General features: G+C 45.7%; 1 protein-coding gene across 4 annotated transcripts in view; it reads left to right on the plus strand.

Moving 5' to 3' along the window:
- Positions 1-15,796, plus strand: part of LOC122633542 (flocculation protein FLO11-like) — a 66,351-nt gene that overhangs the window by 32,459 nt on the left and 18,096 nt on the right. For all 4 annotated transcript variants that reach the window (XM_043821523.1, XM_043821525.1, XM_043821522.1 and 1 more), the window contains 2 exons: positions 935-1,094; positions 14,846-15,024. In XM_043821523.1, the coding sequence (XP_043677458.1) occupies positions 935-1,094; positions 14,846-15,024 (339 nt within the window). The remainder of the gene's footprint in view (positions 1-934; positions 1,095-14,845; positions 15,025-15,796) is intronic.

Here is a 15,796-nt window from a genome sequence, read left to right on the forward strand (position 1 = left end):
TCTTCCGTGGATACGTGCCCCTTTTCTCGTGCCAACTCGCGTTCCTTAATTATCTCGCGAGCTCCGTCTGCCTCTTATAGTCTCGAAGGTCAAGACCCCCGTAGGTTAAGCGAAAATTTTATATTTCCGATTAGACATGATGGGATGAGATCCAGGTCGCGTCGGAATTTGCTTACCAAGTCGAATCGATAAGCCAAAGTGCTTTCGCTAGATCGGCACGGCTCGTTAAGTACGATATTAGCGATCAATTAGCGCGTTTTTATCGACGAGAGAAACGGATCGTTCCTCAACACCTTGATCTTGAACGGCCACTTCTACTTCGAGGAGGAACGTGAGCGAAGAGGCGCGTCGTTACACTTGTCGCGCGAGAGAAAGACGGGGGGGGGGAGGGGACCGAAAGGTGAATCACGCACCGCTTCCGAGATTCATCCTCGCGATTTCGAGCGACGACGCTCTTCTTATCTCTCCGAACGTTACGTTTACGATCGATAAAACGATCGATCGACTTATTACGGTTCCGATAAATAGAAACACTCGTAATTCGCGATTACTTCATCGATGCCAATTCAGACTTGGTTTAGTTCCTCGACGACGCGACCTGGACGGGAAAACGATCGATATTTTCGATAACGAGGATTGGCAATCCTTCTTCGTTACATAAGAACGCTCCCGACGACACGATTACTACACACGAGTTCCCGATTTTGTCAGGACTTTAGCGCGGACTCGCCGTCTCGTTTTCTTCGCGTGCAATCAGTCAAAAGTGTGTCGTAAATCACGGTGAAAGTCTGCGGAGGTTGCTTTTCTGCGAATACGTGTGCATACGCGTGCATATACGTGTGTACACGCATATACGTACGAGGAGAAGTCGAAATCTCTATTGGTTCGCGTCTGTTCGTTTTGTTGACGAGAAATTTGTCATTTTTTGTTGCAGCCTGAGCGAATGTTACTTCGCAGGGAAAGGAGCGGCCCTCGTCTTACCACCGAACGAAAGGGCCCGACCCTCGAGGAGAGTATCCGCGGCAGGATGCGATATTCAGCAACACTTGCAGTCCATGTTTTATCTCTTGAGACCCGAGGAAACTCTGAAGATGGTGAGTCTCTCGTCGAGCCGGACGATTCGACCGAGAGAAATTTTCCGAAGCGCGCTTTCTTAACCAGGCAGCGGTAAAGGGGGAAACGTCGATACCTTGAGACGCGTTTGAATGTAAAAATATGTCGTCGCCAATTCCGAGAAACTGTGAATTTGGCAATGATCGTTTATTCGTCGCATTTATCACGAAAGATAGAACGTTTGACGCGCACGTCCTAAGTACGTGGTGGCACTCTTCGCGATCGAACGATATACTTGCGCAATTCGCGGCTAAAGTTACGGTGTAATTTCGCTAGATATCTTCTATGTCTCTACGCGTATACGCAGGCTCGCCGTGCAACAGCGACGACGTTGTTTTCTCGAGATCGTAACCGCCACGTGCATCTCATATTCCTCGAGGGGGAAATTGGCAAGCGACGGTCCGTCTCTTTGGCCGTCGCTCCTGTTTGATACATCGCTGCCGATATCATCGTATAGTCTTTCCTCCGTAGTCTTTGCGCGAGGAATAGAGAAATTACGGGCCGAATCGTTTGACTATTTCGCGCACGTCGCCAGAAGGGAAAAGAAGGATAGGAGTTGCCGGAAGCGACGTAAACACCCGTTAGGTATTTGCCACTCGACTCTCTATTCGCGATCCAACGATCTTGCTCCGAGAAAAGGGATCTTTTTCGACCTAAAAGCGACGCTTTGTTCCTTCCTCGCTGATACCTACTACTCGCATTCGCGATCGCGTTCCAAAACGATTTCGAACGCCAGCAAGCTCGTCGACCTGGAATTTTTTACGTGGGTTCCTCGTGTCTGCCCGAAGAAGTGGGCTAAAGGCGACTCGTATGCGTGTATGTCGGGTCGTCGAGGAAGGCGACGCAACGAGGTCGCGGCCGATGAGAAACGAGTACTTCCGTTCGTGCTTCGCGAATAAACATGAGTCGACGGCGATAACCGATTTTCTTTTTGCCGACGACTCCTCCACGTCGCGTCTTTGGACTTTCGAAAAGAAAAAAAGAACGGGACGACCGACGACGAGCGATGGAGGAAGAGAGTCCTACTTGCTTGAAGCTGACCTTGACACGGGTTCGTCCCCGACGTATACGCATTCGCGAAATAACGGAGACTTTTCGCGAGTTTAAGCGTCATCCTCGAGCCGATTGAAGTTCGTCGCCCTTCGTGCTTTTTTCCCCCTCCATTTCCTAGCTTTTACCATCGTATCACGAAGATTCTTAGATAGTTCGTCATCCGAGACGGTCGATCGAGCGCTTCGCGAGATACGAACGCGAAACTGGTCCCTACAAGGACAACGAGGTAAGGGGGACGTACGATTCGCTACAGGTCGTTTCGACGACTGCTTTTCAGAAGGGGCCCCGTTACTTTTTATGTCTCGCACTTAAACTTACGACTCGAACGTACAACTTGCCCTCGGGCTAGTTCCTTTTATGCGTAAAGTGTCAGCGACCTCGAAGACCATTAAACTCGCTTCTTGCTTATCCACTTCCGGTGCATAGTAGTCGTTCGGACGGTTCGTTTCGCTTCGTCTTTCATAAATTTTCATTAATTTCGGATCACCTTGTATCCGCATGAATGATCTTCGATCCTACCTAGCTCTCTGTTTTTACGATCCTTGTGCGATCTTGCTTTTTATTTCTTTTCTTTTTTCTTTCTTTTTTTTTTATTAATTAGCATTTTGCAGACAGGTTTGACGTCGTTATAACGAAACAAACGGATCTCACCTTAGTCGCCTTCGTCCCAAGAAAGACGGACTTCGTACCAACAATCGCGATAAATTATCTTTACCCACGCGACTTTGCTTTTCCGGGGTTTCGTAAGGTCGCGTAGAACCGTGCAAACGCGAACCGTCTTTCGAGATTTCGAAGAAGAGAGATTGCTCGACCGTGACCCTCGAAATCGAATCGAATCGAATCGAATCGACGAAATTACGTAAGCGTAAGGAGATGATCGTTTATATCGATCGCTTCGTTCGTCCGACTCGTCCGATTTGTCTTTTCGATTTCAAACGATTTGAGAGTTCAACGAACGCCTGCGCCTAGCCGCCTAGATGGATAGATACATAGGTAGAGAGAGAGAGAGAGAGAGAGAGAAAAGAAAATGGAGGGGCAATTTCAATTTCGATGTTCGCCGATCGAAACTAGGCTACCGCGAGGCACTCGAAGGAGATAAAACGAGTTTTACGACTGGCTTCTGGCTACCTTCGTCTCTTTCTCGAGCTCTCCAGTTAACCCTCCTCCTCCTCCTTCTCTTCTCTGTTCCATGCTCGACTTATCGTTCGAGAGTACCGAACAGCCAGCCAGCAAGAGCCAGGTCGCCTCATGAAAATTCATTTTGTCTCCCTTGCGCCAGCACGCTCGACTTTCGACGAGGAATCGGAGAACGAAAGGAAATTTTAACGTTGTCCCCCTTTGAAATGGCTCCTTTGAATACCTCGAGTCGACTCTAGCTCGGAGATTTGTTTAAATTGGATGATTTTAAGCGAAACGAGAAGAAACATTTCTTTGTTCCTCCTTTGTGTCCGTTTGCGTTTCAGATACTTGCTCGTGGCGTTCTTCAAACATCCTTTGGTCGACGAAGAGACCCGTCGTAAATTTCCTTATCCGCGTAGCGAGCCGATACCTATTTTATTCTAACTCGTGGGGGCATTCGACCGATCGAGTGTCCACCTTCGTAACGCGTATTCGTGATCCGAACTCTCTCGATCGTCGTCGCCGTCGTCGTCGTCGTCGTCGTCGTCGTCGTCGTCGTAGCACCTTTAGAGAAAACGCGTTTCCCCCGTAGGAACCTGTTTTGACCTAAACGCGATGTTAAACGGCCCTGTACCGAACGTCGACTCGTGGCTCCTCGATATCGAATCGCGTCGATTAATTACGCCGACCGATAAGACTCGCCTTGGGTGCTCGATCTCCTTATCTCTCTTTTCCTCTCTCGGTTTTTTTTTTCTTTTTTTAAATTATTACAGACCTTCTTTTTACACTCGACAGAGCTCTCGTCTTCGTTATCAAGAAGCAAGAAGTTTTTCCAATTTTCCAATTCACCCTTTTCCTTTTTTACTCTCTTGTTTCTTGTCTCTCGTCGAGAAGTAACTTACTCGATTTCGAAATCACGTTGGATTTATCGCAGGAAAGCGTAATTTATGCGTACAGCTTTGATCCTCGGTAGGAACGAACAGAGTTTATCGGAGCATCGAGACTTCTTCGCTTTTCTTACGGCTCCTCCTCCTCCCTCCGTTCTCGCGTAGTCGTAAGCACGGTACCGTAAGTTTTAAATGCTTTTTCTTATCTAACGACCGGATAGCACAAAGTGAACGTTCGCGTTTAACAAGCCGTACAACGCGAACTCGCGCGCGCACCCAAGCTCGTGCATGGAACACATTCACACAAGGCTCGTGTATGGAACACAAGCAATATTCCGATGGCTTTGCGCCTGTACCTGTTCACCTTCGCTCGAGCAGGATGCCGGGAATTCGCAAACGCGCCTCACCGGAGACGTAATCGTTCGCAAATGCGACGGTAAAATAATGCCAAGCGTTTTCGAGAAAGCACCAACGTTTCTCCCTATCTATAATAGCTAGCTATTAATCGAACAGGACGTAGACCTTTAGAAGCATCGCTTCGAATTTCTTCCGAACTTCGCAGTTTGTCCTTCGTCGAACAAAGGAAAGAGGAAAGAGAACGCTCTCGAGAGTGTCTCCCTCCTCGTCGCCGAACGTTGCGTTCCGATGTAAGTCGTGGCATACTTTTGTCACGGTGAGAGAAACGTGACGTCGAAAATTGCTGGTGTCTGTTCCATGCTACACGTGACTTTGACAGCTCCCTATAGATCTAGAGAGAGAGAGAGAGAGAGAGAGAATACGCTCTCGACGATCACAAATTTCCATCTTTCCGTTTTAATCTTTCTTTCCTCCTCTTTTCTTCTCTCGCGTCCAGTTGCTTACGTAAAGTCCTTAAACGGAACGTTAACGGACGATTCCGCGGCAGAAAACGATGTAACCGGTCGACTTACGAGAGAGATTACAACGGTACACGCTCTCCCTTTCCTTTTGTCCCCGTTGCACACCGTACGACGATTTACATGGACGCTACGGTAAATTACAATCGCGTTTGGTAGCCGTACACGACGTGTAGTAACGTTATGAAACGAGAGCGAAACGGATAAATATACGTCTACGTGCGTACGTTTACGTACCTCTTGTATCCCTGTGCGAATTCCTTTTTTTTTTTTCTTTTCTTTGTCTTTCTCTCTTTTTTTCTTTTATTTATTTTTTTTTCTTTTTCTTTCGCGTTTTAGGATCCGTTTTTTGGGAAACTTTCTATCTCCGTTAATCTATCACGGTTCGTACAGTCACGGTCGTTCTCGATCATTACGCGGGAGAGATTACGAAAGATTCCCCTCTGCAATTTCGTTTCCTTTTTACCATTAGTAGGCTGTTGCGTACTTCCCCGAGAGATATTACGACAATATATGTACGGTATATCGTATCGAAAGTAATCGGTCATGGTCGACGATGAGTAAAGAAGAAGAAGAAAAATATCATCTCCTTTTTTATTCCTCTTTGTTGTTCTCGAGGAATCAAAAGATCGAGCTCTGGAGTATTTCTTTGGTAGCAACGGCCAGGAAAAAAAAGTTATGGATTTCTTCCGACCATTTCGTTTTCACGATTACTCGTGTATACTCGTGTTTGCTTCCTTTGCGCAACGTAACGCCGGGTGTCAAAATATGCGCGAGTTGCGCTTTCGCGTGACATAATCCCGTTGCAAAAAGCGATTGCGATTGCGCGAACAAGTGGTGGTGGTTGTGTGTGTGTGTGTGTGTGAGAAAGAGAGAAAAGTATGGAAGATACGATCCAGGACGTGGGATCATGCTGCTTCGTGATTCAAGCTAGCTACCGAGCGAGAGAGAGATATAGCGAGAGTGAACTTCTTTCTTTAAAGAGTAATCTTTATAATTTTATTTAAAGAGGACGGGATCGCGCGATTATCGTAATTTGTTTAATAGACATTGCATTTTTTTTCTCTCGTTGTCGTCGTTGTTTTTCTTTTCTTTTTTTTCCCCTTTTTTTTTTGGAAATAAATTCAGTTCGTATCGCGAGACGATGATCAAGTTCGATATATCGTATACACGTAGCATCGTATATATAACGTAACTTTTACCGCGATTCAATCGGCACTTTCGCTGATACTGGCAAAAGTGAAATTTCCATCGACGTAAGAGGACGATCACGTGCAACGGAGCTGGTTCATTTTTCTTCAGTGTCTTTCTCTCTCTCTCTCTCGTTCCTAATCGATTTAACGAGAGAAGATTCGGTCGGATTTCTGGGCTATCTCGGGCGCGATATACGATGTAACGCGTTTAAGGAACGTAAAACCACAACGGCCTGAACAGGAGGGAAACCTGCTCGAGAAGGAGGAAGGCTCGACGGCGCGGTGCACGGATGCTTAGAACGGCTCCTTCCAGAGCATTCCGTTCCACCTGATCCACTTATTGGCTATCCGTAAAAACTCGTTGGCCAACCGGTGTTCCGGAGAAATGTGGGCGAGCGAGAAAAAGGTCGAGAAAGATGGAGAAACGCTCCTGAAAAGGACGATTAATAATAATTCCAGATATATCTTAGTTCCGTCTTTAATTTCTTTTTTCGAAAGTAACTATCTTTAATCTTTAGTAATCAACGAATTGAAATTTAGCGGCACTCGCGTGCATCGTTCGCGTGAGAAGAAGAAAGCTTATCGTCGAACGCATCGTCGCTCGTTTATTCGACGATAGGCATTCTCTCGAACGCTTTAATCGCGTTCCCAGAGACGAACGAAGGAAATTCGTAACGGTATTGTGTAATGACTAAGGCGAACGCGCGTGCACGTTCGAAAGAGTCCACGTGATTGATGCGAAAGACCACCAACGATAGAAAGAGAGAGAGAGAGAGAGAGAGAGAGAGCCGGACTTTAGAGGCCACAAATTAATTATTTCGAACGACCAATCGTCCTTCCGTTTCGCCATTATTTAAATCACTCGACGCGCGACTTTTCCTCGCGACGCTCGGTGCGACTCAGTTTGTCGTACTCGACTTGTTCGTCTTTTCTAAACGACAACGATCGTCCCGTTATCAACCTGGAGAGACGGAAGATGACTCTCGGAGGAATGTTTTAGCAACGAAGTACACGTACCCGGTAATAGGCTGATCCCGAAACGCGTGCTACTCGGCTTACTCGCGAGAATACAAGGAACGAGCGACATCCGATAAACTTGCTCCACTTTCGAAAGGGCCGCTACGGAACAAGTAGCTCCGCTCTCCTCGTATCCTTTCTTTCTCCGCTGCTCCTTAACCGTCGTCGCGGCGGCCTCCACGCTTGGAAAACTGGTTCGAAACGAGCTAAGGAGTTAAGCCGGGGTAGGAGGGGAAAGGGTTCGCGCGACACCTTTCGACGTTCCAAAGAGAGTGGAACAATGGGCATACTCGGTTGGACGCCTGAAATATCCTCTCGTTTTCGTACTTTCCTCCTACTAACCGAGTAGATTCTTTACGATCGCCTTTTGTCTTGCCTCGTCGTTTCGAACTGCTTTTTCGAACGTTCGCTCGACTCGTTTTTCGTTTTCATCGCGATGCGATTTGTAGATCCCGTCCTTTTCCTTTTCACGTAGAGACCCAACGAAGAGAAATTCTCTTTCGAGTCGAAAATCGATTTTGGTGTAAGAGGGCTAAGTTTCTTCCTCCTCGATATTCCTCTTCGATTCCTCTTTCCATCGAAAACGGGCGGATGTCTGCGGTAAGCCAATCGCGTGAACGCCGACTCTCCGATCGCTCTGCGTGTAATTGGATCGCCATGGGAAAGTTCAAAGCCCTTTCGAGTTCGTCGAAAGACTCTTTTTCTTCTTTCATCGAGCTTCCCCCGTCGAAGCTACCGACTACGAGACTAGCGCTAGCTCGCCTTTTCTAATCGTACGTTGGACGAGCGATCGGCCTAATCTCGCTGAGGTTGTAGCTAGTAGGGAGACCTACAAGTGGATGATGACGAGAGATACAAGAGTGCATTTCGTTACGATCAAGGTCGAGTGTCTCGAGAGCAATCGCGTGATCGTCACGGGTGTACAACTCCGGAATTAAAATCAAATGACCTTTCATTTTCTAATTTCACATCGTTTCTACGAAATACGCGCTGAACATTGTCGTTACGAAACAATGCAACTTTGCAACGATTCCTTATTTCTCCTTTTTCTCTTTCTCGGTAGCAATTTCGGTTTAAGCGTTTCTTGTAACAATAAACGAGTTCGCGAGGAGTACGTTGAACTCCGTCTTCTTACGAGGAAAGAGTAATTTCGCTTGGGATCTGAAAAATCGCGGCCTCGATGCGTCATTGTTTGCATTTCAGAGGGAGGCTCGAAGGAGGCTGCCTGCTTTTCGTCTCGCTTCTTGTAAAAAAAAAAAAGAAGAAGGAAAAAAGGAAAAATTAAAAAGAGAAGAAAGAGAATCTTTCCAGATCTACCTGAGTAGTCAACAAGCTCCGACCGTGATTCACTTCCTTCCAGTGATTCGGCACAAAAATAACGCGCGAATTTTTTCTCTCTCTCTCTCTCTCTCTCTCTCTCGACCGATTTAATTGTTTTTTAACGCCCAAAGTGTTCTCGATCTTCGAAAGAAACGCGTTTTTTACGAGAAAATAAAAATAAAATCTCTCTCCCTCTCTCTATCCCCCCGCTTTGTACTCTCCGAAAGGAGAGAGTCGCTCTCTACAGAACTCGTAGGATCCATATTTGGTGGAAGAAGCTCGCGTTGAGTCAGCAGCATCGTCAAACGTTCGACTCTTTAAGGGCTTTCTTCGAAGGATCGATAAAAGACTCGAACGGTCGTTTGGTACTCGCACGGAAGCTCCTACGAGACGCCCACAAACCGGTACCAAGTTCTCTCCTCGGTGAGGGGAGAACACCTCCTCAAGGTCGTCTCGTTTCCTTTCGTCTCTAGCACAAAGATTTTCGACGAACGTTTTCTTACCTACTTCCTTCTCAAGGAGATATCGCAAATCGAATCGCAGCGCACCGCGCGTGAAAAGTGGATCGTCTTAGATGCGTTGTTCCTCTTCTTCCTATTCGTTAATTAGTCAGAAATATATCATTTCGCTGCTCGCTTTTAACGCGCTCCATCGATTCGTCTTTGAAACTCCTTTCAGATTTTATTGTCGGTGGTAGACGTTATTGTGCGCGGTCGTTAGGAAATAGATTGGTCGGAATGGAAAGTGGGTCATCGGAATATTCGTTAATTAGACGGTAGGAGTTAACGACGAGGTTATAATCGGTCTCGTCGATTCTATCACCGTTTTATTATCCATACGTTCTTCTTCGTCGAAGCTCGAAGGTTCGCGAAGCTACGAGATCACTTTCACGTGGACGGGATTCGCGTTGCGACTCGTGGGACTCTCGTGACACTAGAATCACCTTAGGAATATCGTGACGAAGGAAAATTTTTCTTTTTCTTTCTTTCTTTTTTATTATTATTTATTCTTTCGATCTTTTATCTTTCTCGAGAATTATGTATAATTTCCTATCTACGTAGTTACCGAGAGAATTATTTCAACTCTCGAAATAAGATCAATCTAGGCTGTGGAAGCGAAACGTGACGTTGCAAAACCGGTCAGCTCGGTAATTCAATGTCGAGTGTGACTCGACGAAACTCACCTCGAGTTCTTCAACTCGACGTCGAGTGACACTCTGCCGAGTGCTTTTCTTCGTACGCCTTATATCCCGCGCGAGGTTGCAACCAGCGGGGACCGCGACTAGAAGAACCGACTCTCCTTCTGTCTCTTTCCGACGAGATCAACGCGACCTTGGCTAACTCGAGCGATGTTAAATCTCGGCCGGCCCTGTTCAAGGTCACTCGAGGGTAGAGCGTAAAAAGAAGAAAAAGATATTCGTCGTCGCTCGTCGTCGCTCGTCATCCTTGTTTTCTTCTTCTTCTGCTTCTGCTTCTGCTTCTGCTTCTGCATCTTCTTCGTCATCCTCGTCTTGCTCCTTGTTGATGCACGCTGCTGAGCTCTCCTCGAGTACCGTCTGAGTATAGGAGGAATGACCGTCTGGAGATGTTATCGTCCTCGGCTCTAACTGCGAGTTACGCCCCGGGCTCTTTGCGAACTCCTCTCTCTCTCTCTCTCTCTCTCTCTCTCTCTCTCTCTCTCTCTCTCTCCCTCTCTCTGCCTCTCTCTCTCTCGGCGACAGCTCCGACACGTAGGACGAAGCTTCTTCTTTCTTCTTTTCCGTGGACCGTTCGATGACTCGATTATCTCGTGGGCGTGTAACGAGCCACTTTTACGGCGGATAAAATGCCATCGCGTCGAGTCCTTTGGTATTGAATGGACTCGGTTAGCTAGGCTTCGTCGTCAGGGTGGTCGAGCAGAGTGCTCTCGTTGCAAGCCATGAAAATCTTTGCGAATGAAGGATTTCGACATATTCTTTTCTTACTTCTTCTTTATTTTTTTATTTACTTATTATTTTTGTTTCCTTATATAATTAGTAAGATTCGATAATGCGAACTGTAGAGTCTACCTCGATTCAGTCCTAGTAGTTTCCAAAAGAAACTAGAAGAGGGAAAGAGAGAGATAGATAGAGAGAAGAAGGATGGATAGAGATAGGTTGTATGAGTCTCCTCGCGATCTTGTATCTCGATATCTCGATACACAGACACGTGTTTCATATATCTCCTCGTTACAAGGCGCACGTCTATCGGCGAAACAAGCGTACGTACCTATGTACGTATATACCTATGTATGTATGTATCTATGTAAGTGGGTCGCTCTATGTCATACGATTATGCACGTAACGTTCGATACTTTAGCGAACTTACGTTCGCCAGGAGAGAAACGCTAGATCGTGTATAAGCAGCGAGAGATCGAGAGATATCGATCTGACGTATCTCGCCAGGGGACAATGCTTCGTTTTGTGTATATACATAAATCGTTCGATTTTATAGAAAAGATGAAGCTTTTTTTTTTGTTTTATTTTTTTTTCTTTTTTCTACTTGGTTTTCCTCTCTCATCGAGAAGTAATCGTTTTCCCCTTGAATTTGATTTAACGAGATTCGGTCGACACCGTAGGATATCCGATTCAGGGAAAGTTTTACACGGCTCGTACGCCGAGTAAACGTGTCGCGATTGACGAAAGAATAATTATTTCTATGACTTTCGAGAGATCTCCTCTAGCGAAATCTCCTTATTATTTATCTACTTTGTGTGTTTTAGCGATTGTTAATTAGGGAGTGTACGTGCGATAAAGGAGAGCCCTGGTAGTCAACGTTGGTCGAATTACTCGAGAGAGTTATGGCTAATGGCACTTACCGAACTTTCACTTGCCTAATTTATAGCCACTTTTATCTTAAGCCTGTGTAATTTAGAAAAATAACAAAATTATAATTATCTTTTACAACGAGTCAAATTGATTAGTTTTCTTTCAAAACGCGCCTTTCGTAACTTTGATAAAATATTTGACCGGAACAGTCGGACGGCGGAAAGTTTTCGACGAGAAAAGAAATATGATCGATGAATCGACGTTTACTTTCGATCAAAGTGAGATCGAAGTTTCTCGTTCGTGTCGCGTAACAATCGGTAGTGGTGGTTCCGCGTGACGTTCATCTCGCGGAGAAATCTCGCTTGAACTTGAGCCACGATTATATCCTTGTTCGCGTAATCTTCCCGACGAGGGAAAGAAAGAGAGAAAAAGAGAAAGAGAGATCTAAATTTTGCGCCATTTCCTGCATCCTTCGAGGGATTTCTTCGGCGCGTATCTCGGTGCGGTGCGTAAGCCAGTCAGCATCGTCGGAGGAAATGAAATATGTTTCATGGTGTCCCATAAAGAGCCACGAGCCAGCTAATTAATCGTTTAATGGGGTTAAGTGCGCGTAATTACCAAGGCCCGGAAGTGGAAGCGTACCCCCTCCCCCTCACCCCTCTCCGTCTTCCTCCTTCGACGTCGTTGCTTGATATAAGCGGGATCGTTCCTATTAATTATCCCATAATCGGTGCGTCCACCGCGGAAGAAACTTTGTTAACTTTCATTTCCACTTTCCTTCTTCGTAGACGTACGCGAGTACGTGTATTCCTATTTAATTCGATTAATTTTCTTCGTTTTTCTTCGTGAAGAAACCGAGACGCAATCGTTATCCAACTACCGCGTGAGTCAGAGGGACACACGCGGCTCTCACCAAATCTTTCTTTAAACGGAGAAATACGATAAGAAGGCGAGAGAGGTAATAAAAATGGCAGGAAACGATTTCCGATTATTTTAATTAATAACTCTGACTGCCGTTCCGATAGGAGGCGAGAGGAGTGCCGAATTAACGGCTTTTTCCGCCTTTCCCTTTTCTCGACTACGTTCGACTAGCATCGTTCTCCGTGGGACTTGCTCCGTCGGTCTAGCTTTTTCGTTCCTACAGCTTTTTTCACTCGTCCCTCAGCCTTTTTCCTTTTTTGATTTTTTTCTGTTTCTCGATTCAGGACGCGTCTATGTGTTGTTATTATATCTGCTTCCGTGTCTTCGTGCGCAATCGCGCGTCATTAATCGGCAATCAAGAAAACGCTCGGCTCTCCAGGAGGATTAAAACGAAATCGTCGGGTCGACGCTCGCTCGCGCGAGAAATCACGGTTCTTCGTTTCCTATAACGCCTCTCTCGTGCCGGAGATAATTTATTTCGTGCTCCTTTTTTCTTTCTTTCTTTCTTCTTATTATTTTATCGAGATATTAAAAGCTATTAATATCGACTCTCTCGGTAGAGAAAAATGCCTACCACTTTATCGGAACGTCGAGAAAAAGTGGAGGAATACGTTCGGAGGTGTTGGTTACATCTCCCTCTCTCTCTCTCTCTCTCTCTCTCTCTCTCTTCTTTAGAGCCGCACCTGAGAATCGTTCGCGCCTAATTGCGTCGTTGTAATCGGAGAACTCGAAGGAACGTTATCCATGCGGCTGGACGCAAGCAGTCCACCGTGTCCCCGACTAGTTTCTGCATCCTCCGAACCAACGATCACTCTCATCTCGCTGCAAGTTTTTTCTTCTTTATTCTCCTTCCCTTCTCTCTCTTTTTTAATCGTCAGTAAGAAAGGAAATTTGTGACCGACCGAGCAGAAAAAATCATTCGAGTTTAACAAGCGCAAAAGATAGTCGTCAACGATTTTATCCGAGCGCGTTCATCTGCAAATCGTTGACCCGAATCGTTCTATAGCACTCTCCGCGAGTTAAACGAGCGCGATAGGAGAAGTAATTATGGAGGGAATAAATACGAGTACGACGAGCCTCTCCTTAAACGATAAAAGGTGAATCGCGAAGTGGAATATCCGTCTTTGCCTTTATCTTCCATGCTGTCTCTCTCTCTCTCTCTCTCTCTCTCTCTTTCTCTTTTAAATGCTAAAGCCTCTCGAGAAACCGTAACATCGAATGAAATCATCGACCAACGTCGTTTAAAACGTTTAGAACGTTCGATCGCTTCGTTCGCTGAGCTACGACTCGGTTATTCGACTTGCGTAAGAACGAACGTTTCGAGAGATTATTAATCTAACCTATTTTTATTATTTCTTCCTTTTTCTTTAACTATCCTTTCTACTCTTTAAACGAGCAGACCCATATATCTCTCCCTATTAAGACCGACTCGAACTTTCACGTGTCTTCGAGTTCGTTTCGTTTCATTTCGAACAACAATTTCTTGATTTCCTCTACTCTACGAGCGGTATTTCATAATGTACGTATATACCTATATACGTAAAGAAATTAGCCGTACAGATATTATCATGGTATAAATTTAAAAAGGATTATACGTGTATACGATCGCGTAATAATCGTACGTGCTCGGTCGATGATTTTTTCCTACGCTAAAATTCTTGAAGGAAGTAGAATGAAAGAGATGGAGGAAGGGGAGGAGAGGGAGAGAGAAATATATGAGTCATTTATCGAAGCCTTCGTTCCGAGTAAACCGATAACGATTTTCCGCACCTGCCTCTTATTTCGCCATCGCGTTCGTGAAAATATTCCCGAAGAAGTCATTCACCGAGCCAAGTTACGCTCGCACCGAGACCAATCAAAGCCTTCTTTATGCGATATCTTCCGACTTATTACGCGAATGATCGAGTCTGCGAGCGATACGACTTCTTCCTTCTTCGTCCTCTGCAATTATCTCGGATGGCGAAAGAAACCGGGAAACAATTTACGGAATATCTCGAGAATAAGATTGAAAGAAAAAGGAAAAGTGAGGTAGGGGGAAAGAGATTATCATTTATTAGTAACTTTCTTAGCTATTACATAGATTGTCAAATGGAAAAATACGAGAGAGACAGGATGTGACTTTCTCTCTCTCTCTCTCTCTCTCTGTCTCCCTCTTTGAGTAAAATAAATCTTGCTATCGATGAAAGTAAACGACCGATAGTCGTCAAGATGCAAGAGAGGAAGGAGGAAGAAAAAAAGTTTAATTGGAAGGAACAGAGGGAATAGGACGAAGGAAGGAAGTAACACGGTGATTTGTGGTTGTTGTGCAATTTCACTTCGCCCAGACGCCAACGTCTTGCATCTTGTCTTGCATCGTGTCGTGTCGTCGACCTTTAAAGACGACTTTTACTACGCGCCAACGGCGACGACGACAACGATCGACGACGATGCAAGGTAAAGTTTTACGCGCGATTCGAAAGATAAGGGAAGCCTCTCGAAAAAGTTTACAGCTCGCTGCAAGATTTTCTTGACAAAATTTGATCGAAGGAAGTAAGAAAAAAAAAGTCGACGTTGTTGTTTCAGGCGGTGAAACTGGAGTCGGTACATCCAGGAAGGACGAGATATCTCGTCGTGGTGTCCTGTACAGGCCGTCAGGATGCCGAAGAAAGTTGCCTTCTCGGTATAGATTGTCACGCCAGAGCAACCGTTGGTCTTGTCCTTCGAGTCCTAGCCGACACTGCCATTACTCTAGACGGCGATGGGTAAGTCAATTTCTTTAAAATCCGTTAATCTTCGATCCGTTATTATAATCGTTCGCGCTGGTCGATCTCGAGAAAGTGGATATTTGTTCGTTCGTTCGTTCGTTCGTTCGTTCGTTCGTTCGTTCGGTCTCAAAGTGGAAGGAAAATAATGGCCGGCTCGTTTGGCCACCGAGCGTTTGCAAGGCGAGCGCGAAGGTCAACGGCGTTCTCTCGTTCTCGTATGCGGGCATAGGGAAATGGAGCGCGTTACCGTAAGGTAAGTAAGGGGCAAGGTACTTGACAGGTGAGCACCAAGGTCAGCTTCGAAGGTCGCAAGCCAGAAGTCAATGGATAAATTCAGGAGCTTAGAAAGGGATATACGATTCTGTGTTTTCGACGAGAGGAATCGACGAGTTCGTTCTTTCGGCAGTCGAGTTTAACGGACGGCTGTTATTACCGTTCGAAATTCCGCGCCCTTCGGCCAAAGATGCTCGATCAAATTTGTTCCTGGAATGCTCTCGCCTGCTAAGGGTTAACTGTAATCGGCGGAGAGAATATTGCGAAGTAAATCGAGAAGAAGACCGGTCGTGTTCGGTACGTACATACCGAGAGAGAGAGAGAGAGAGAGAGAGAGAGAGAGAGAGAGAGAGAGAGAGAGAGAGAGAGAGAGAGAGAGAGAGAGAGAGAGAGATCGGGACGATAACGGTGCGATCCTGCCACTTTTTGCATTTTTTATTTCTTATTTTTCATTTTTTCATTTTTTCTTTCCTCCTCTCGGGCATCGAGAAGAACG

Source organism: Vespula pensylvanica, chromosome 12 (assembly GCF_014466175.1).
Source record: "Vespula pensylvanica isolate Volc-1 chromosome 12, ASM1446617v1, whole genome shotgun sequence".
In the NCBI taxonomy this organism is placed as follows: domain Eukaryota; kingdom Metazoa; phylum Arthropoda; class Insecta; order Hymenoptera; family Vespidae; genus Vespula; species Vespula pensylvanica.